Source organism: Erinaceus europaeus, chromosome 7 (assembly GCF_950295315.1).
Source record: "Erinaceus europaeus chromosome 7, mEriEur2.1, whole genome shotgun sequence".
Classification (NCBI taxonomy): Eukaryota; Metazoa; Chordata; class Mammalia; order Eulipotyphla; family Erinaceidae; genus Erinaceus; species Erinaceus europaeus.
Window position 1 is genome coordinate 7,374,448 of NC_080168.1, and position 23,341 is coordinate 7,397,788.

The window sequence follows — 23,341 nt, forward strand, 5'->3', positions numbered from 1 at the left end:
TTTTAGAAGGTCATGGAATGGCAAAAATGACACCTTTCAAGAGGAACTCTTCTCATCTATATTTGTGTCAGTGTTCAACTAGGCTCATAGATTGTTGAGCCAAACTGGGAGCTTTTACTGGTGTGGACAATGTTGAAATTTAGGCATTGGGAGATCTTTCTACCTGTGCTGTACCAGTTGTCATCCACCTGCACTTCCTCATTTAAAAGTCTATATCTACCTGAAATGATTCCACCCAAGGACTTCTGTATCTTTGACTCAGCAAGATACCAATTTCCGGATTTCTTTTTTGTTCTGCTATTTCACATTAACCTCTCCTTAAACTGAATCATTTCACTACATTACAATTCAGTCTGTCCTTGAAACTGTTCTTTAGCTCCTATTTATTTGTACCCTCTGTGCCATTGTTACAAAGCCATAGTTTTATTCAGTCCCTAAATTCTGTAATTTTTTTGTTTTCAAGATTCTATTATAACCAGCTTCAAAAATAAAGATAAGGAAATAAGAGTAGCGAGCATGATTATTCAGGTAGTTGGTATATGGCATGGGAATGAATGAGTTAATGCATGCATCTATACTGCTTATTCTTTCTAAACCATTACAGCAAAAGCAATGATACTATTCAGAATGCCTTATCCTTGAATCCCGGTGAAAGGATTATATCTGGTGTACCAAGGCAAAGGAAAGTGCTTCTACTCCAGTAGAACTCTTTAAATTTAATTTCCAGCCATCTTTAGTGAATGTCCATGAGCCAGGCAGTGTTCTGGGTGACTAAAATGCAGGTGGGAACTGTTTTCTCCTTTGCCACCTAACAGAAAGCAGGTGAATGGATATAGAAAGCATAACAGGGAAATTAACCTTAGTCAGCAGCAACCAGAGCAAATGAGCCTTTGGAGAGGGGATTGTGAGCCCCGTGCGACCCTTTAATGGTGTGCTGTGTCAAAGAGGAAAGTATCACATTAATGATCATTTTCCTCCTCCTTGAGCAAAGTCAATGGCTTCCTTCCTTTTGTTCCTAAGTTCCATCTCAAAATGGCCTTTTTCCTAAAGGTACTCAGAAGGTGAAACTTGAGTTCTAAATAATAACCCATATACTTTGGGAAGGTGATTTGTGATATAACACACACACACACACACACACACACACACACACACACACACACACACACACACACACACTTCCCACCTGCTTTGTGCTACCTTTGGCTCAAGTTGAAAAGATGAAGGCAGAAGATGCCCTTAACCTGCTGAGGGCTCCACACCAAGTGCCAGAAACCAGTGACAGAGGAGTGAAAATGCAAAGCAGATTCCTCCAGGTTTGTGGTATGTGTCCTTGAGTAAAGCAGGCAGACTAGTGCAGTGGTGTGACACAGGATGGGAGTGGGAGAGTGGGAGAGTGCAAGTGGGAGGCTGGGATGCTTCTCTGAAGAGGGAGTGTTGGAACTGAATCATGAATGAAGAGAACTAGCTGTGCAGCCATTCTCCTCTGAGGGGGGGAAGCTTTGCAAGTTCAAGGAAGAGAAAGGTTTGGTATCTGTTTATGGTCAACAGAATAGGGGCTAGGAGACAAGCACACAGAAACCAACAAAGGTAAAAAACAAACAAACAAACAAAAATAAACAGATAATGGGCAAGGGTTGGGTGTGGTTTTCAAGGCAAAGAAGCTTCAGTGAAAAGTTTTAACTAGGGACCCAGCATCCATTGTTCTTTGAACCACTGTTGTTTGAAAAGCTGCATTTGCATGAACCAGGATAAAGTGGGAAACAAGAAGTCTGGTCAAAGGCTACTTTTGAGAATCCACATAAAAAATGAATGCTAATGGCTTGAGATGACACAGCAGCTAGAGAAAATTTGATACTAGACCCTGGGTCAAAATGCTCTTCTACAGAGGACAGAGAGTTGGTGCACTGGGTAATGTACACACATTATAGTGGGTTCAAGCCCACTGCATGCTTCCACATGCAGGAAGAAGATTCACAAGGTGTAAAGCAATGCTGCTGCAGGTCTCTCTCTCTCTCTCTCTCTCTCCTTATTTTCCTCCCAATTTCTCTCTGTGCCTATCCAAAATAAGTTAATTAATCAAATATAAAAAAGACAATGAAAACTTCCTACTTGTAGTTCCAATGTTTAAAATACACTCTCCAGAAAAGGTGTATCAAGAGCTAGTCTCCCCATTTCTTAATATGTCTCAACCATCACCATTCTTAAGCAGCTTTGCTTTTCTTCCATATTAGGACACACTCCTAAAACACGTGGTCTTTGCTTTTCTTGTCAGTCTCACTGGTCTTGGAAGTGCTGTTCTATATTCAGCACCTCGTGGGTGCTGAATAAATATTGATTAAACAAACCAAATAGTGAGTCATGTCCCAAGTGTGGGTGCTTGGAAAAGTGGAGACACAGAAGTGAGCTGGATTCCTCCATCCTGAGGGCACCACTGTGCCAAGGACGTTGGGAGAAAGGAGACAAAAGTTCAAAGTCCCTCTCCCTCCTTCCATCACATGATGACTGGGGTCAGAGGGACCATTATGTCACAACTTCCCCTTTGGTGAGTGGGCACTGCCCACACATATCAGGGAATCAGTCTTTACCCAGCACTCAGGGATGAGCCTGGGAAATGGTGTTCTCGGTGGGTGAACAGGAGCTTGTCAGTGAACAATCCCCTGATAGGGGTCCAAGGCTATGGATTGTAAAGGACTTTTAAAGAAAGGTCTGAACTTTACACAAAGGGAGAGGATTCCTACCATCCCAAATGTATGCATCTGTAATATCTAGTAGGTACCTGCAAACTCTCTGTAAAGTATTAGAGATTAAGCCTAGTTTTTTTTTAAAGTAATTTTTATTTTTGTTTTTTATTATAGGACAGAGAGAAATGGAGAGAGGAGGGGAAGACAGAGAGAGGAAGAGAAAGAGAGACACCTGCAGACCTGCTTCACCACCTGTGAAGCGATTCCTCTGCAGGTGAGGATTTCTTTAAGTATTTTTTATTAATTTATTTTGAATAGAGAAACAGAGAAGTTGAGAGGGAAATGGAGAGCGAGAGGGTGGGTGGGAGGGAGAGAGAAAGAGAGGGGAGAGTCCAAATGCACTATTTTGCCACTTGTGAAATTTCCTCCCTGCAGGGGAGGACCTAGGACTTGAACCCAGGTCCATGTGTAGTGTAATGTTTGTGCTCAACCAGATATGCCACCACCACCTGGCTCCTCTCTATTTCTGTTGTATCAAAAGAGTAGACATTGACAAGTGAATAAATGGGCATCGTAGTAGTCAAAGAAAACTTACACATACCAAAATGAATTTCTTCTCATTTTCCTCCAATCACTTACCTATTTCTTTTTATTTTATTTTATTTTATTTTTTTATTTTATTATTTTTTTTTCTTTCCTCCTCCAGGGTTATTGCTGGGCTCGGTGCCTGCACCATGAATCCACCACTCCTGGAGGCCATTTTTTCCCCCTTTTGTTGCCCTTGTTGTAGCTTCGCTGTGGTTATTATTATTGCCCTTGTTGACGCAATTCGCTGTCGGATAAGACAGAGAGAAATGGAGAGAGGAGGGGAAGACAGAGAAGGAGAGAGAAAGATAGACACCTGCAGACCTGCTTCACCGCCTGTGAAGCGACTCCCCTGCAGGTGGGGAGCCGGGGGCTCAAACCGGGATCCTTACACTGGTCCCTGCGCTTTGCGCCACATGCGCTTAACCCACTGTGCCACTGCCCGACCCCCACTTACCTATTTCTATAAAGAAAAGAAAGCAGAGGGGACTGGGCAGTGGTGCACCCAGGTAAGTGCACACATCATGCATAAGGACCCAGGTTCGAGCCTCCTCTCCCCACTTGCAGAGGGGTAGCTTCATGAGTGGTGAAGCAGGTTTGCAGGCCTCTCTCCTTCTCTCTCCTTCCTCTCAGTATCTATCTGTCCTATTCAATAAAATAGAAAGGAAAACCAGGAAAAAATGACCTCCAAAAGTAATTGATTCATCCTGCTAGCACTGAGCCCAGGTGACAACTCTAATGGCAATAAACAAACAAAAAATAATAGTAGGGGCTGGGGCGATAGCACAATATGCAAAACTCTTTTTCATTCATAAGGCTCTGAAGTCCTAGGTTCAAGCCTCAGTGCCACCACAAGCCCAAATTGAACTGAGCCGTGCTCTGGTCTCTCTCTACCCTTCTCTCTGTATCTCTCACTAAAAATAAATAAGCAAATAAATATTTAAAATGTTTAAAAAACTAAAAATCAAGGCAATAAAAGAATATTATGAATTCACTGTGCATGCAGAACTAGACAAATGGTGAACTGTGGACCATCTCTTCTGTGGAGTTGAGAAGAAGGAAGAGACCAGAGAGGTAGTTCAGCTAGTAAAAATACATACCTTACCTTGGCCTCAGCCCCAGGACTACATGGAGCATGATGACCCAATGGATATTAGAGCAGTGCCCTGAGCTCTTGCTCTCTTGCCTCTTTCTAAAAACAATAAGAACAAAACAACAACAAACCCAGAATTGTGAGGATGTGGTAGATTCTGGCAGGGCTTGACCTGAGGAGTATGTCTATCCTCTCAGTCTCTCTCTCTACCAAGAGGTTGAGCAAGGAGGCACAGGAGTAACCCCAAAGGTTTGCCCCATCTTATCAGCCTCCCTGCCTCACAAAGCACCCTGCATTCTTGATACTATGGTCATTAGATAAAAACAAATGGGGAGATGTCGGGAAATTGTGAGGAGCCTCACAAAGCACCCTGAATTTTTCTGCCTCCAGGAGCCTGGCATTCCTTAAAACATTAAGCCAGCTCCCCCTGCTCCACCCTGCATTCCTGATACTATGGCCTATCTACATAATCATTGTTTTGCCTGAATCCCCACCCATTCCATTCCTTTGATCTATCTTCTTTCTACCCTCTACACCCTCCCTGCCTGCAGGGTATTATTAATCCTACCAGTTAAAACCCTCACAACAGTTGCTAAGGAAGTGCCTACCTTTCCAGCCTCTTTTGCCTTTCTCTGCGCCTTTCCTAGCCATTTCTGTTTCTTACTTGCCACTTCCGTGTCTGTCTTTTAAAAGCCTTGGCTCCCTGATCAACAAAAATATTGCATTGCCTCACTGCCACAAGCTTAGTTCCTGAGTCAACTCCCTCACGTTGCTGAGTGAGTAGCAGCCCAGAGAGTACATGTCTGGGAAGAGGCACCACCACGCTAGCCCAGCAGTCACTTAATGGTATCCGTAATGCACAAAATTCAAAAATGGTTTCATTAGCAAAAAAAAAAAAAAGTATAGTTATTTATCTGAATTTTGTTTGAACACTTGAGATTTTATGTGCTAGCAATGTTCTACACTACCCCTTCTGCTTGTCAGGGGCCTACTGCAAATTAAATCTAGCTATTTGTCTGTTTTGCCATTTTTAAACAATAAGGACTTGGGGGCTGGGGATTCAGATAGCTCCCTGAGCATCCACTAATAGGAAACTATTTCCCAGCTGGTCTCCCAGCCTCCTCTCCATCCTGTTACATGTTCTCCACACAGAGGCCAGATGAGCTTTTAACAAAATCCACCAGAGTACTTCCTACTCTGAAACACTCCAGGGACTTGTCACTTGTAGTTCAAATAAGATATCTTCTCCTGCTTTTGTCTGGCCTGCTCTCCTGATCACTCACACTACTCTTCAGTCTCAGAGTTCTCCAGGCTTTTCCCCAAGTTTTTTTTTTTTTAAATCATGACTGGTCCTCCCTGGGAATTAAGGTCTGGGTTTGACTATCACCTCCTCAATGATGTGGTTGGTCCCTGACCATCCAGCCACCTTACTTCTTCCCTTAATAAGTTTCTATACCACAGACCCTGTTCAGTTTTTCTTCAGAAAACTGGTTCCATCTGAATTATGTAATTAATTGTTTTCCTTGTCTCTTCTTGCTTGACTCTTCTGGCTAAAAGGTAAGTACTATTCAGACAAGGTGATTGCTGTCTAAACACTACTATTGCTACATCCTGAGCCTGAAGCCTTGCAGTCAGTATTAGTCAGGATATACCTGTTGGATGAAGAAAGGAAAAAAAATGCTCTAAGTATGTCTACAATAATATGTTCAGGACTGTGCCAGTATTTGGCCCCAGTTGGGAATGAGGGTGCAGTGTGGAGTGAGAATTAGTCTTTAAAACTGGGGAAGGGTCAGATCTTGGAGAAGTCCTCTGACATTGCGAAGGTGATGTCCTGCCTATTGAAAGGAATAAGCAACAAGGGGGAAGTGGGAACAACAGAATTTGAAGCAAATGCTGGATAAGATAATCCTGGATATTTCCAGAAAGGTTTATGTCTGGAAAAAAACCTGAAGGATTTTTAAAATTCTAATATGTTCTGCTTAAATCACTGAGGATCTCAAAGATCAGAGAGCAATCAGGCAGTCAAACATTAATGTAACATGGAAATGCTGCCCTCCTAGAGCAGGTTTCAAAACCATTGCAACTGTCACATTTCAGCTACTCGCCCCCAGGCTTTCTCCAGCTGGGGGACCTTGGAGTAACTCTTGACTTATTTCTGAACAATATTCAAAGAAAAGGTGCTCTGAGCTTCAAGTTTTGTGTGGGTGCTGTCTGACAGAAAGGAGCTGTTTGTCAAGGTTTGACTTCAGTCTAAAAGAAAATGAGGGTGTGGAATTAAAAAAAAAAGATAAAACGTAGCTTAATTTTATGTTTGTAGTTCAAGCCCAGATGGCCTGGCCCAACCACAGCAATGAGATTTCTGCAAGAGATAAGCCTCTCTGAAACTGTGTCAGATGGTAAGGTGAAGCCATTTAAAAATATGAAAAGCAGGGGAGCAGAGTGAAGATGGCTGCACCTAGGTTGACTCTCCTCAAAAAAAAAAAAAATCGCTTCAAATCCTGGCAATTCTAAGTGGAAGCAGGATTTTCAGGCTAGTAGGAGAGAAACTACAGAGGAGGGGAACAAAAGAGAAACCACGGTGGAAAATTATAACTCATCTATGAATTGTCAAAAGGGTGCTGAAAAGGACAAAGAAGAACTGAGTGCCCCCAAGTTGAGGCTGCTCAAAGAATTCCACCCTGACTTCACTGGGCAGATGGCCACACCAAAGCATCCTGGAACCTCACCTCTCAAGAGCCCTAGCCCACTAGGGAAAAAAAAATAGAAAAAAGCTGCGAGTGTGGATCCACTTGCTAATGCCCATGTCCAGTGAAGAAACAATTACAGAAGCCAGAACTCCCACTTTCTGCACCCCAAAAAGAATTCTGGTTCATACTCCCAGAAAGATAAAGAAAAGGGAAATTTCCTGTGGAGAGGATGGGGCATGTATGGCGAGAACTATATAGAACTGTACCCCTGTTATCTTACAACCTTGTTATTATTTAATGACTAATAAAAAATTGAAAAGCAGATTGGAAGGGCTTTTATAGTTTTCTCTCCCAACAAGTCTGTCTCCATTCTTCTGTCTTCACACTGGGTAGAGAAAATTACTAACTTCCACTTACTTTCTTTTATATATATGTTTTTTCTATTCTTTTTCTTATTTGATAAGACAGAGAGAAAATGAGAGAGAGGAGGGAGAGACAGAAAAGGGAAGACAGGGAGCGAGAAAGAAACACTGGCAGATTCACCAGTCACGCTTTCCCCCTGCAGGTGGAGGTTGGGGGGCTTGAACCCTGGTCCATGTACTCTTAACCAGGTGTGCCACTGCCTGCCACCCTCCACCTTCTTTTATTTTTTTATTTATATTTATTTTTTCCATTTTGTTGCCCTAGTTGTTTTTATTGTTGTCACAGTTAGTACTGTTGTTTATGTCACTGTTAGATAGGACAGAGAGAAATGGAGAGAGGAGGGGAAGACAGAGAGGAGGAGATACAGACACCTGCAGACCTGCTTCACCACCTGTGAAGTGACTCCCCTGCAGGTGGGGAGCCAGGGGCTCGAACCTGGACCCTTATGCCCGTCCTTGAGCTTTGCACCATGTGCGCTTAACTCGCTGTGCTACCGCCGACTACCTCCACCTTCCTTTATTTTAAAGCATTCAGGAGTGGGTGCCAGATCAGTTCTAAAGGCAGGAGAGGGAGTGGGGGCTTGGGGCTGTTGGAGCAGCTGACTCCATGGCTCTTCCTTGGATTTCCTGCAAGCTCCCTTTCTTTTGTCCTTCCAAAGGAAGAACAGCTACTTGGAACACTTACCCTTTACTTTAGGGACTGTCAGACCCTCAAGACTGCTGTTTATAAACGCCTTTGCGAACTATCTGAGAGTGTCTCAGGGGACCACAGATAGAGGGCATGTGGGTGCTCGTCCTTCACCTGCACTTTACTGCGTTCATTCTCAGAGATTCTTTACTTTGATCCCATACTCCAAACTCAGTCAGTTTCTGCTTTTAGTTTCCTTTTCTGTTCTTCTTTCTCAACTTCTATATATGACCGGGATCATCCCATACTCTTCTTACTGAGGTTGATAAATTGAGGGCTAAGAGGTAGAGAAGGAGAGAGACAGAGAGACACCTGCAGCCCTGCTTCACCACTTGTGAAGCTTTCCCCCTGCAAGTGGAAACCCGGGTCCTTGCTCACTCTAATGTGTGCGCTTAACCAGGCCCCTAATAAGAAAATCTTAAAAAGAAGACTTGTAGAGGTTTATTGGACAAAGAGAGGCAGGCAACAACCTCTGCACAGAAAGATTTGTGATCTGAGAGAACCACCTTTGAGGCTAATGCTTTCTGGCTGATAGAACATTTCTGAGGAAAAGAGCTGAAAGGCCAAAGAGGAGAAGAACCCTCAATGTGGATCAACAATGGTAGGTAGGGACTGTTCAATTCTCCAAAGGGAGGTTGTACAACATACTCTACCTACCACCCGAGGAAGATGGATCCTGAAATTATGTTCTTAGCTGTGACCACAGAATGTGAGCTTAGACCTACAGGGATGCAGAGGTTACATAGGCTCCTGTGCTGAATATGGACCCCAGATCAAATCAATGAAGTTTACTGTTAACAATACTTACATGCTTTTCCCAGATTTGGGAGCTACTCTCTTCCCTGATCCAGCTTTCTAGTGTTTTTTTTTCCAACTATGACACCATCTTCCCAGACAATAACCTGGGTCTACCTACATATTAGCTGTCAGGGTCAGGCAAAAACTAGTAAAGTCGTGGGGCCCTTTAGAATATACCTACAATAGACCTACAAGCTTTTTCCAAAACAAAGACCCCAATCTTCATCTGCAATATTCCAGCCTTTAGGTTCACGATTAGTCAACAAATTGTTCTGCTTTATATCTTAAGTCTTTTTTAGCCACCAGGTTCCAGATGCTACCATGATGCCAACCAGACTTCCCTGGGCAGATGACCCCACCAATGTGTCTTGGAGTTCTGCCTCCCCAGATCCCTGCCTCACTAGGGAAGGAAAGAGAGGCTGGAAGTATGGATCCACCTGTCAAAGGCCATGTCCAGCAGAGAAGCCAGACCTTCAACCTTCTGTACCCCATAATGATTCTGGGTCCATGCTCCCAGAGGGATAAAAAATAGCAAAGCTTTCAAGGGAGATGATAGGATGGTGGGGGTGGTGGTGGAAATTGTGTTGAATTGTACCCATCTTAACCTATGGTCTTGCCAATATTTCCATTTTATAAATAAAAAAGTAAAATATATGTATATAATTTTAAAACATTTTAAAAATTCTTTTAAAAATTCATTTACTAAAGAGAGTAAAGAAAGAACTGGAATATCATTCAGGCTGATGTAGTGCTAGGGTGCTCATGCAGGAAGGTCCAGTGTTCTGCCTGCTGAACTCCTTCTCCAGTTGTAGGATTTCCTTCTCAATGATCAATCAAGATCAAGGATGCTATTTAATAATGGCACCATCTGGACCAAGAGATTCCTGCTTCTGCCCTGGCTACTTACTGGGTGGTTTTAACTGCTTGCACATTTTAGCTATAAAAGGTCTGATGGAGGAAGTGTTCTGTGAGCTAGGCAAGGCAGTGATTAGTAACCCTGTAGAGTCTGGGCAGTGGTGCTCCTGGCTGAGCACACATTTTACTATGCACAAGGACCTGGGTTCAAGTTCCAAGTCTTCACCAGCAGTAGGGGGGAGCTCTGTGAGCAGTGAAACAGTGCGGCAGATGTTTCTCCCCACCCAGCCCCCCTCCCCCTTCTTCCAGGGTTATTGCTGGGGCTCAGTGCCTGCACTATGAATCCACTACTTCTGGTGGCCATTTTCCCCCATTTTATCAGATAAGTCAGAGAGAAATTGGGGGGGAGTAGAAAGAGAGAAAGACAGACACCTGAAATTCGGCTTGACTGCTTGTGAAGCATCCACCTTGCAGTTGGAGAGCAGGTGCTTGAACCCAGATCCTTGGGTGGGTCCTTGCACTTAGTAGTATGTGCACTTAATCGTGTGCGCCACTGCCCACCTCCTATTCCTCTCCCTCTCTGTCTTCCCCTTCCCTCTTGAAATAAACTAATATTGTAACAAAAGAGCAATCCAGCCACACCGAAGACAGACACATATACTAGCTGGACTCAGACATAATCTAATCCAAATGATCAGGACATCACTTAACCTCTAACCTCCCCCCTTTTGGAGGGGGGGGGGTCCCTGGGTAAATTCTACTACTGGATGTGGATTTTTCTGCAATATCTGTGACTTAGGGTAACCAAAAAAAAGAGGGTGTCATGCACCCTGAATTGACATGGGGCCTCCATTTGAGAGGATCACCCTGCAAGGCTGTCATGAAACTCAATGGCCTGAGATGAGAAGACTTACCGAGAAGTCATCACTGGGGAAGAAGAGGAGGTCTCGAAGGGGGTCATTCCCATAAGTCTTCTCAAGTTCTTCAATGACTGCTTCATAATCCAAAGGCTCCAGAAGTCGGGGCTTTTCCTGCTGTAGAGAAGAAAGAAAGAAAGAAAGAAAGAAAGAAAGAAAGAAAGAAAGAAAGAAAGATGTGATATTCATGCCTGACACATACAATCCGGGGTCATCTCAGCCTCTGCCTGGATTCCATTTCTTGGTGCCACCAAGGTTCTGACATTGTGCAGTTTTGTCCACAGAGACACAGAGACTCCAGGCATTTATACAAGCATGAGAAGATCCTGACATACATATTATTTCACTCGGTAATTCAAGCGATTCACCCGGAGTCATCAAAGCTACAGTACTCAGCCTCCCAGACCCATAGACTAGATGTTTATGTCAACTTGGCCAACGGGAGACAAGACCTCTGTTAACTTGCCATCACACTGTGGCAGCTGTCTTTTTTTGCTGAATAAGATACTGTCTTGTGAGGTCTGCCTGATTCTACTTCTATTTCTAAATGTTGGTGCCCTGCTAGCAATCAAAGTCCCACAGAATGTCTTAGTTGACACTGAAGCAGAGATCCTATGTCAGGAATAATTGCTTGGCTTGGAAACTCTTTGCCACAAGAGAGAGAAGTTGAGTAACTTCTCTACTAGAAATGGACAAGACAACTGTTATACACATGTCGTTCTGGAAAAAAAAAAACAGAGGAGTTCAGATAAAATAGTCTGAAAAGTCCAATGCATTCAAATCACAACACCAAGATGAAAGACAGTCTCTTTGTAATAGCTGTTCATAACACCAAAAAGATGGATACCCGTGGAAGAAGGTGTGAAGTTTTTGCAGAAGAGCTGATGTGCTTGCTCCACACCATAGGAAACACAAAGAGAAAAGCTGGAGGCCTAAACAGAGGATGGAATGTATAACAGAAGATGCGATCTAAGTTCTGGGGGCTTTTGAAGAAACATCAAGAGAACCTTGATGCAAAAGGAGGGATGGTCTTGTAGATTGCTTTGGGACTCCTGGACATTGGTGTGCTCACCCTGAAATTTGGGTGTTAAAGTTATCTTGTACACAAAACCCTATTATATTGTCCCATCCACAACATTAACAGTTTCCCACCAACCTCAGTCCTCCTAGTGGCAAAGCACATAGATTTGGCTTGGTTTCTAAGGTCCTTGAAAATCTCCACCAGGGGAGTCTCATGAACCTTCAATGGGTTGTTCCAAGGAGTGATTAATGTTCATTTCTGAGAATTTTCCAAGTACAAACAACAAAACAAGAGACAGAAAGGGAAAACACAGACTAAAACTTATTGTATTGGTGTATTGCACCAAAGTAAAAAAAAAAAAATAATAATAATAAAAAGTAAAAAACTCTGAGGAGGAAGAAGGGCTTTAAAGAGTTGGGGTAGGGATGGGAACTTTGGGGTCTTGATACATGGTGGTGGAGGGGAATCTAACATGGTTGTGGGAGTGTTTTACAGACACCTGTCATGGAGAAATGAGGAATTGTAGCCAGGTGCCAAATATACTGTAAACCACTCACCTCCCCAGTGAAATGACTTTAAAAATGCAACATTATGGATCAATTTTAAGGATTTCCATGTACTCTCTTGTCTTATTGAATTAAATTAATTAATTAATTAATTAATTTTGTCTCCAGAGTAATCACTCGGGCTCGGTGCCAGCACCACAAATCCACGGTTCCTGGCGGCCATTTCTTAAAAATTTATTTTATTACATAAGACAGAGAGAAATTGAGAGAGGAGGGGGAGATAGAGAGGGAGAGAGACAGAGACACACTTGCAGAACTGCTTCAGCACTTATGAAGGGTCCCCCCCTGCAGGTGGGGAACCGGGGCTTGAACCTGGATCCTTGCACAAGTCCTTCTGCACAGCACTATGTGCACTTAAACTGGTATGCCACTGCCCAGCCCCTTACATACACTTTCCACATTAAAACAAAACAACAAACCCAGACCCATTTTACAGATGTTTAAGTTAACTGCATGCTTACTTAAGGTAAATATTCTCTCTGGAAAACTTTCAAGGAAAATTGCTAGGTCTTGCCAGTAAAAACACAGAATTCCATGCAATATTTGTTGAAAAGGAGAAATTTATGTAAGTTACCTAACATAATTGATTTAGTGAGGGATCTGTGAGAACTTCAACATTCTGAAATAGAATATACAGAAACTATGGTATGTTCTAGAAAATATTTTTAAGTCCTTCTCAGATCCCTGCCTTTAGATATGATTAGTGTATTTAAACTTTTTAAATTCCAACTCCTTATTTTCCCAAGCACAGTTTAATTCCAAAGATTATAAATTGATAGCTCAAGAGGCAAATGCAGGATCCAGATGTTTGATTTGGCTTGAACATTAATTTTATTTTTAGTTGGCTCCAAATTTCTTTCAATAAGGCCCTTTTCACTCTAGTTCAGCTGGAGGCTTAAGCGGTTCTTATTTATCCCATGTAACTTGTAAAGTCACATTTGTATAGTACCAAATGTCCCCACAGGTCTTCAAGTCTGAAGTTTTTGGCTGATTCTGGAGTCACTTTATTTGTTTTCCTATATTGTGTTTGCATATGAAATTCAGCAAATCAAGAGGAAGCCACGTCTAGTGCAGCATTATTTACAGTAGCTAAAGACAGAAACAACTTAAGTGTTCATGGATGGATAAAGATAGCCTGGGAACACACATACACACACACACACACACACACACACAATAGAATATTATTCTGTTTTGAAAAAAGATTAAATCTCACCACTTTCGATAATATGGATGAAACTGGGGTGGAGGGAAATAGGGTAAGTGACTCTGCTGAGTCTTGTGGAGACATGCAAACAACTTATGGTTTCGCTCCTATATGGAAGATGAAGAAGTAAAGCAGAGGTCAAGTAAAACCAAAGTAAAAACAGACCCTGAGATTCTGATGACAGAACGCAGGACATTGAAGGTGCAGGAGGGTGGGGGTGGACAAATGCTGTGCGAGGGATCAGTTGTAAAGTGAAGGAGGGCAACTGGATTTTTAGATTTTTAGTGGGGATCGCAGTACAGCATCAGCAGATGTTGAATTCTATTGTACACATCTGAGATCGATATAGGGGTCCCCACCAGTGTGACCTCAATCAAAACAGAAACAAAATCAGAATGTCCTATAGAACCTGCTAGATATCCTCATCTCTGCCATGGCTTTGCTCTTTCACTGTTGTCTGTGTTCTCAAATATCAACAGTAATGATGTGGCTACTGAAACTTTCTCCCTGCACCTCCCCCCTCTCATCAACATGCCGATAGTGTGGGAGGGTGGCTCAGTGTGTGTTGCAATGTATTGCCCTGAAGACAAATGGCCTATGATGCTTTAAGAGGCCTTCTGCAAACTTTGTCCTTGTTTTTTTTTTATAATTTTTTTAAAAAATATTTTATTTATTTTCTCTTTTGTTGTCCTTGTTGTTTTTTGTTGTTGTTGTAGTTATTATTGTTATTGATGTTGTTGTTGTTAGATAGGACAGAGAGAAATGGAGAGAGGAGGGGAAGACAGAGAGGGGGAGAGACAGATAGACACCTGCAGACCTGCTTCACCGCTTGTGAAGCAACTCCCCTGCAGGTGGGGAGCCGGGGGCTCGAACCAGGATCCTTATGCTGACCTTGTGCTTTGCGTCATCTGCGCTTAACCCGCTGAGCTACAGTCCGACTCCCCGTCCTTGTTTTTTTTAACTGACATCCCAGGCCAGGATATAACTCAGTGCTGGGGCATATACCGTCGCGTGTGTGTAGCTCCTGAATTTGAGCTCTGACACCACATGGGGCCACAATACTGGGGAAGCTCCACACATGGTGGAACACACATGGTGCTGTGGTGCCCCTGCTCTCTCCATCTCTCTTGCTCTTTCTGTATCTGAAATAAAATTAGGAATGAATGGTGAGGGGACCAGCAGATGGCTCACCCAGTAGAGCATAAAAGTTCCCATGTCTGAAGATCTGGGTTTGAGTTTGGGCTGCCCCATTGGAGCACCACAGTAGAGCAAGTTTCATAAGCAGTGGACGAATGTTTCAGTGCCTGTCTAGCCTCCTTTCTCTTTCTCTCTTCGTTTTTTTTTACCCTCTACCCAAAGGAGAGAAAAGAAAAATGACTACCAGGAGAGGCAGATTCATATAAGTACTGAGTTCTGGTAATTACCCACATGACTCAAAAGAAAGATTGAATAGCCCGAGTGGTGCAGGAGGCCATGCCAGCACAAAGACAAAGAAACAAATGCAAAACAAATTTGCAAAACAAATTTACAAAAGTAAATCTCACCTCCCATTAGTTGCAATCATGAGGGTTAACAAATAAACTATAGACCAAAGGTGTTTTACTAAAGCCTCTATATCATCTAAAACTAATTCTACCTAAGTTAGCACAACAGGGAAATAAGAGCTCACAAAGGACAGGTTATTAACAAAACCCCAGAGAAGTGAAATCCTCAACACTCCTTGACATATCCAATAAAATAGCAGTTCTATAAGCATCTGTGGGAACTTATATTTCTCATTCTTTCTATTTTTAGGCTATGATATATCAGGCAGCCAATGAATGACACTTAAGTCTTTTCCTGTTTAAAATGTTACACTGAGGTTCTTTTGACATGGGGTTGTAAAACCTAGTAGATACATTTTGTATAGTTATATTAGGTTTTGACCCTCAGGGAGACAGGGAGGTATGTTAGTAATACTTATCCTTTTTGGGCAATCAATGTGCAACATTCAAGACAGTCAATCTTTGTAGGCAGAGAGGTAGGTCAACAGTAAAAGGTAAGATTCAAGAGAATCAGCACCCCAGTGTTCTGTGGACCTGAGATTAAGAAATGAAAACAGCAAAGACAGAGTCCACAGCACCCAAGAGAATGGAATTAAAGAGGCTCACCACAAAAGTTCCATGGATATATGCTGGAGATGTGACTTTGAAACCAGGAGTTCTCTCTATGGAGCAAGGGAGATGTTTACTCAGCATTTGGACCAAAGGGCAGATGTGTCTACATACAGTCCACTTCTCACTACTGCCCCTTGCAAGAGACACTGAGTGTATCTGGGAGCTGAGCAGCATTGATTTACAGCTTTTCAGCCATGGGGTTGCTCCTCCTGATTGTAGAACATCTCATTTGGAAACACACCAACTGGGATGAAGCATATGCTGAAAGTACCTGATTTGGACTGAATTTTTTTGTAGTGCTTTCTACTATTACTCTCTTGCAAATGAGTAATGAACTATATACTAGTTGTCATGAGAGCAGCCCAGGTACGGGAAAAGACACCCAGCAGTACCTGTAACTGTGCAACAGGGCTGGTGTTACACCACATTGGTAATGGGCCCTTTCATCTGAGACGGTATTAGGAGACGGTGCTTGTTCCAGTTCCCCCAATTCACAGCTTTGACCAGTTGAAATTCACAGCAGAAAAATAGGATCCTGTCGTAGGAGCAAATGCTTTCTTTCCATCTATTTATCCCACAGTTCTCATGGGATGCCAAGACAGTGTCCCTGCCCTGGAGTTGGAGAACCTGCCGTCTTGGTCATAAGATGAGCTGCCAAAAGTTACTTTGTTGTAGAGCCAGATGTTGTAGTACGCAGGCCGCAGAGAAGAGAGAGAGAGGGTCCGGAGCGAAGAGGAAACACAAATCTTTATTCACGCTGGCACCTCAGAGTTGGGTGTTAGAGAAGCAGGTTGGGCCACGTGGAGGTAGAGAAAATGGCCATCTCATGCAGTAACCTTTCCTGCGTCTGAACACCAGAGTGGAGCGCCGGCAAGAGAGCGAGGTGCGGAAAACGAAGGGTTTTTATAGGAGTAGCTTTCGCGAGAATGGGAAGGGGGAGGAGTAACCATAGCACTCCAGGATAGAATGATAACTCTTGTGAGAATGGGAGGGGGGAGGAGTAACCAGAGCACTCCAGATATCGCGGGGATATAGACAATGTCCTGAGGGCACAACATGGCTGAACAGGCACTCCGAGAATGTCCCAACTCTCCAGGGAACTAGCAGTAGCCTGAGGGGACAACATGGCAGATGTGACTGCATTGGCACAATTTCCCAGCATCTCCCCCTTTCCTTTTATCTAATGCCCAGGGCAACAGTGTGTAAAGTCTATGAACTACTCAGGGTCAGTCTATGAAAAACCAGCAATGTGAAGGGAAGGAAGCTGCTGTAAAATTGTCTAAAATGTCCAAAGGGTATACCAGCAAGTCCGATAGAACTCTCAGTCCAAAGTAGGTGACTAGGGGGAGAAATGGCAGGGGATGAAATGCTGCATGAGGAAGTGAATTTCAGCTGTCAAAGTCTTCACATGAAAAAGCATCTACTCAAATGGAATTCCTGGAAATCCATTTGGATCCTGTTCTCTGACATCGCCCACAAAATGGAATGACTACAACACACCCCCGGAAACCAATGATGAGACCTGGCATGACCTGAAGAAACAGATTCGCAGACTCCAAAGATCACTCTCTACAGAAAAGCAGAATTCTGGTGGCCGACATTCCCCATCGAGACAGACATGCAGCGTTTCATCCCTTGGCATTTTCTTCTGTGGTCAGCTACTTTGGACTGACACCTCCATCGGACTTACTGGTACACACTGCTGTGTTTCTCAAAGACTAACTTCAGCCAATTGCCTTGAGACTTTATAGACCATGTCCCCTCGCCTGCAGGCTCTGTCCCCAGAGACGGAAAACTCCCCCTCCTTATTAGGTTATGCCCACAGAGGCATGAAGCGCCCCAAGAGGCAAGAGATGCCCACAGAGGCAGGAAACGCCCTTTGAGGCAAGAGATGTCCCCAGAGGCATGAAGTGTTCCCAGAGGCAAGAAATGCCCTTTTGCCTGCTAGGCCTTGCCCTTTGAGGCAAGAGATGTTCCCCTTGGCATCACACTGGTTATTGCTGCTCGCCTATTTTGTTTTCCATGTCTTATGCCAGTTCTTTTGAAAATGCCTGTACGATATAGGTTTCTGTTCACCCCACAATCCTGATACTATGGCAAATAGTTAAAAAGAAAGGGGGAGATGTTGGATAGTATGCCAGCTCCCCCTGGCTTTTGCTTAACCATATGCCTGTATAGGGATAGATTTAATCCCATTCAAAGCTTTGGTCTATTTACATAAATCACTTTTACATTTACATAAAGCACTCCAGGGCATTGGTGGTTCAGTGATAGGATTCTCACCTGCTCTGCCCCCTCCTTGTCACACTCTGATTTTCACCAGTCACTTTTCTCTCCACCCTCTCTATGTCACATCCTGTTTCCACCCTACTTGGCAAGTATATATAAAGACAACATTGTGAGTTTTATTGTACCTTGAGCTTAGCTTAGCTCGGCTTAGATTGTGCTGCATCCTGCATGAATAAAGAGATACTGCCTACAGCTCAACCATGAGTCCCTGGTCGTCTGTTACCTGCCCGTGAAGCCAGCCCGGTGAAAACAACATAACCCGTCGAAAACAACATTACTTAATAGGCTTAAAGTAAGATAATTCCCCATGCCTTAGCTGAAGTTTCTGATGTTAGAGTTCAGGAAGTTGCTTACCCACTAACACAGCCTTTGTTAAACCTAGGTTTGAGCTCCAAGCCACCACAAAGAAGTAGTTTTCATGGGTAGTGGAGCAGTGCTGTGCTATCCTTTCTTCCAGCTTCATTTTTCTGCCTCTTAGACTGTATCTAAAAGAACAGTCTAGCCAAAGTGATGGAATCATGCAGGTATAAATTTGAAGCAACAAGCCCTGACGGTGAGATAAAAATACATAAAAAATATGAAAGGACTGTGATTTTTAAAAGCATGATGTTTCCTTATGAAAATCTGAATTACTTTCATAACTTTAATTCAAACGCAAATGCCGGAAGAAATTCTGGGCCTCGTGCATACAAGTGCTTTCCACGACCTTTGTGCTATATCTCCTGGCCTTTAATTTTAAAAGTTTAATTGTATTTATTTCATACGAGAGAGAGAATTTCACAAAGGAGAAGGAGGAGATTGAGTCCACCCTGGGATCTTCAGGCATATAAGCCCTGCACTTTGCCAGTTGAACTATTTGCTCTGTTCAAGAGAACTCTTCAGTTCTCTAGAGAAGTTAGTTTGCTTACAAGGCTTTGCATGATGGCATTTTGGGGAAGACATGAGGGAGTTGGGGGTCCATAGTGAAGATGGCAAACAGTGCTACAAAAGGAAAGATAAAGAAAGCATATTGATATGACTTTGGAAGAGGGGAAAGACCACATTCATCTTGACTGTGCTCTAGAGTCTTACATCTGATTACAGACTCTGAGCTGAGAATACTTATCTCCCTAGAGACTGTAAGACTTGAGATAAAGACCAGCTTCAAATGGTAAACAGTAAGTCATGAAAGATAAGGAATGGTTGAAAATATAAAATGAAAATATGTCAATTCAAGAAACAATGCACGTTCATTAGAACTGAGATTTTTTTAAGTTTGTTAGAGCAAACAAAATCACTAGTGAATTATTGCTGAGCAAAAGTGGATTTTAAAACTTAAAAGAAAAATGATATATCTTGATAAATTTATCTCATCTCTTGATACTATCTTTGGATGGAACTAAGATATTTAAGGCCGTGTTATGTTTTATTTTGCGTTATCCAAATTTTCTACAATGAAATGATCTTGTATATATATACTTTCAAGACTATCATTCCTCCATGGAAACACAGGGAGATATTGGGTTTTAAAACTGTCATTTGAAAATCAACAAGAGGGACAAGCTCAAAAATCATAGTGGAAGCTTCAAGTAGAAATTCAATCACTAACAGCTTTAGGCAATTAAAGAAAGGACCAGAGAAAGAAAGAATGAGAAAAAGGAAGAAAGAGAAGGAAAGGGGCAAAGAAATCTGGGGAAAGGAAATCAGGAGAAATAATTATAGCTCATTTATGTGGTTCTAGAAAGCAGTGTAAGAAAAAAAAAATCAAAGGGGAAACAATTACCATAGTATCAACAAACAATGTGTAACTTGGATAAGCCACTTACATTGAGACAGCTGGGGTAGATGGAAATAAGTAAGAGAGCCATTTCCTGCCTGTCGCAAATTTGTTACAATGATCAAAAAGGTAAAATGAGCAAGGATGTAGTCAACCACTAAATGCCAAACAAATATAGATTTATAGGATCATTTTTAAATTATCCTAAATCTTATCCAACCACATATGCTGAAACCGAGTCAAACCAACTAACCAATCAGATTACACCAAATGCTTCATTTATCAGGGACTATATTACAGTCTTTTATATTTTAAGCTAAACTTAAAAAAAAAAAGGCAAAAAAACTCCCAAATATTGATAACAACTAACTAACTCTAGTTAAGGCAGAAGAAATCATAACAGAGGTGAAACACTGAATTATCCATGTATAAAGAGGCAGCAACTTCTCAGTAAACCTCCTGGTTCAAGTCACAGTGTCATATCCGTCTAAGAAAAATGAAGATGAGCTACCAGACTATGCCCATAAGCACATGGAAATGACGATGAATTCCCATTTTCTCTTGCTCCGGAAATAGCCTAGAAAAGAGTTCCATGTATTTATAGTCCTATTTTTTGTTAAAGAGCTATATTTAGAATTGGTGTAATACTAACCTCATGAACCCGGCAAATATGAATACCTAGAAAGCAAAACTTTAGATACTTAGAACTTCTTTTCCTGATAGGCCCACAATTTTGTCTGCAGTTATCAGGACCTCCAAGGAATTGGGTGACGGGACAGGGAGAATCAATCCCCAGAGCACATGCTTGGGATTTGGGGACCATATGCTTACATCCCCATTGTCAACTATGACAGGGAAGCCAAGCCTTGACTATTCCCTCTCAGTTACTCTGATTTGTTAATCTGAACTCACGCCTCATGGCTTCCCTTTTTAGAATATCTCATCTCTTGTCATCTGGGAGGTGGCATAGTGGGCAAAGCACTGGATTCTCAAGCATCAGGTTCCAAGCTCAATCCCTGGCAGCACATGTACCAGAGTGATGTCTATTTACTTCTCTCTCTCCTCCTGTTTGTCTCATGAATAAATAATAATAATAACACCTGGTCTCTGCAAGAAAGACCTTTAATAAAGAGTTTTTATCCTTTGTTGAAGAAGTTTTCTATTTTTTTTTTTCATTATCTTTATTTATTTGTTGGACAGAAACAGTCAGAAATTGAGAGGGAAAGGGATGGTAGAGAGGGAGAGAAACAGAGAGACACCTGCAACACTGCTTCACCACTTGCAAAGTTTTCCTTCTGCAGGTGGGGACGGGAGACTTGAACTCAGGTCCTTGCACACTGTAACATGTGTGCCCAACCAGGTGAGCCACCACCTGGCCCCAGGAGTTTTCTATTCTTTCTATGACATCCGGTCCCTTCTCTAATGCTAGTTGGGACTGCCTCAGCCTTTTTCAATCACCCATGCCATTTTCATATATCTGAATCTTCTACTTTGAATAGTCAACTCAACTGTTTAAATGTCTTTTTCAGCTTACAGACCTATTTACTTTGACTAGTGGCACACCAAACACATGATCAAAAACTATCAAAACAGATGTCTAATGGGCTCTATTAGGCCTCATCATGCCACTCACTTAAATATTCTCTCCCCTCTTGGCAAACAGCAGGAAAATAACTCACAGTAAGGATCCACTCATTCTTTAGAGAGTCCCTAAAGCTGAAAATTCCTAAAAGGAATTTCAATCTTAAGATCCCCAGAACAAATTAGAAATGACACAGCTGCTAACTAGTTTCAACACGATCCAGAAAACAGATTAAGTGTCTTAGCAGAAACAAAAGATTGAAATGACATATGAATTCTTTAGACACTGACTTAATTTTAGGACCCTTTGGCCTTAATACAACTGGCAGGGAACCAACCTCCACACTGCTTGTGTTTAAAACAAATGAGAAAAATTGGAGAGCACTCTTATAGCTGGATCCATAGCTCCAGCTGTCGACCTGGGGTCGTGTGACAGATTTAATTCAGCCTTTCATCAATGGGAGTTGCACTGGACAACCTCCCAAGTATTTGAGCTGTAGAAAGCAAGACTAGCTTTTCTTACCAAAAAGGAAATGATTAAGGGAGGCATAAGTTATCTGATTTTGACCCTTTAACCTCTTCTCTGTCTTGAGCTGCACAGTTGCGTGAGAATGGAAAAACACTAGCTAAATCAAAGTTAACAACTGTACAGCTGGACCAGCTCCCATGAAGATGATTTTGTAAGTGGTTCCCTTGGCAACAAACATGCAGGCATAGATCTCAGAAGAAATCAACCGGTAGTAAATGCTTGAAATGTCTTGGTCCACTTCAGTGAAACAAAGCAAGTTCAACTTGGTAAATTATACAACCCTTTGCTGATCCAAAGAAGGAACACAAACATTGTTGGTAGAAAAATAGAATGGTTTATTTTGCGTTCTTCAAAGAATGTGTTTACTTGTAAAAGAAAGAGCTGGGATAGAGAGATCGAAAGAGGAAGAGAGAATCCGAGCATTACTCTGGCACCAGTGGCTCTAGTAATTGACCTTAGCAGGTCAAGTCCATTATATCACAACTGCACTAACTCCCCAGTCACAGAGATTCTGTTAGCACTCATCATTAGGTAAACCAAGTATGTACATGGCCTTTCTAAGCTCTATGGCATAAGGTAAACTTGCAGATTGAGTTCAGACTTCTCAGTCTTCTTTTCATTTTAAGGAAATCTGACTAGGTAGATATTTCTGGAGTATGTCTCGATTTACACATTTTCATATAGAAAACAGAATGTTAAAAATTAAAGGCGGATTTTGTTTAAAAAATATTTTCATCTGATATTGCTACTTGTAAAGAAGTAGAAACTATCCAAGAAGATCTAATTCAAATTAAATTACATGTCTCATTTAGTTTTCTAGAAACACTTGAACGATAATAAATATCATTAAAAATACATCACAACCCAATTACAAGTCTGCCTGACACCCAGGGAAATTAATGCCTTAGAGCAAACTGCTGGGAATTTCAAAGTAATTTATATGAAGCGTGTGATGATAGCTGCTACTGGTTTAAACTCTGATGCTATTTTAGCACTTTAGCAGCCAAACAAATAAATTTTCACTAGCAGAGCTAGTAGGATGGTGTGTGTGTGTGTGTGTGTGTGTGTGTGTGTGTGTGTGTGTGTGTGTGTGCATATATATACATATATACATATATATGTGTAATATATATATCACACATGGGACTGCAAACAGTACCATAAATAATATGAATCCAATATTTCAATCCTGAATGATAGTAATTGTCTTCTTTTCTTATAGTTATTATTTGAAATTAAGGATGCACCGTGAATACTAGTGTTCCTTCTCTTCCTTTCCCCTCTCCTCCCCTGCCTTTTTTTAATGTCCATTTTACTTTTTTCTAGCTTCAGCATTCTGATTTCTTTTTAAAGACTGATTTTTTTTCTCCTCTTTTCCAATGTCCTTTTGTGACAAAGGGCTTATCACCCTAAAGAAAGCCATTTATCCTTTCCCTGATGAAATCAGAATCCTGAGTGAAAGACAACAAAATCCTGTAAGAAACACAAAGCAGAACTCGGACTGGCT

At 42.0% G+C, this 23,341-nt stretch overlaps 1 protein-coding gene across 3 annotated transcripts in view; it reads right to left on the reverse strand.

Moving 5' to 3' along the window:
- Positions 1-23,341, reverse strand: part of DOCK10 (dedicator of cytokinesis 10) — a 309,226-nt gene that overhangs the window by 167,215 nt on the left and 118,670 nt on the right. For all 3 annotated transcript variants that reach the window (XM_060193683.1, XM_060193682.1, XM_060193684.1), the window contains exon 2: positions 10,727-10,846. In XM_060193683.1, the coding sequence (XP_060049666.1) occupies positions 10,727-10,846 (120 nt within the window). The remainder of the gene's footprint in view (positions 1-10,726; positions 10,847-23,341) is intronic.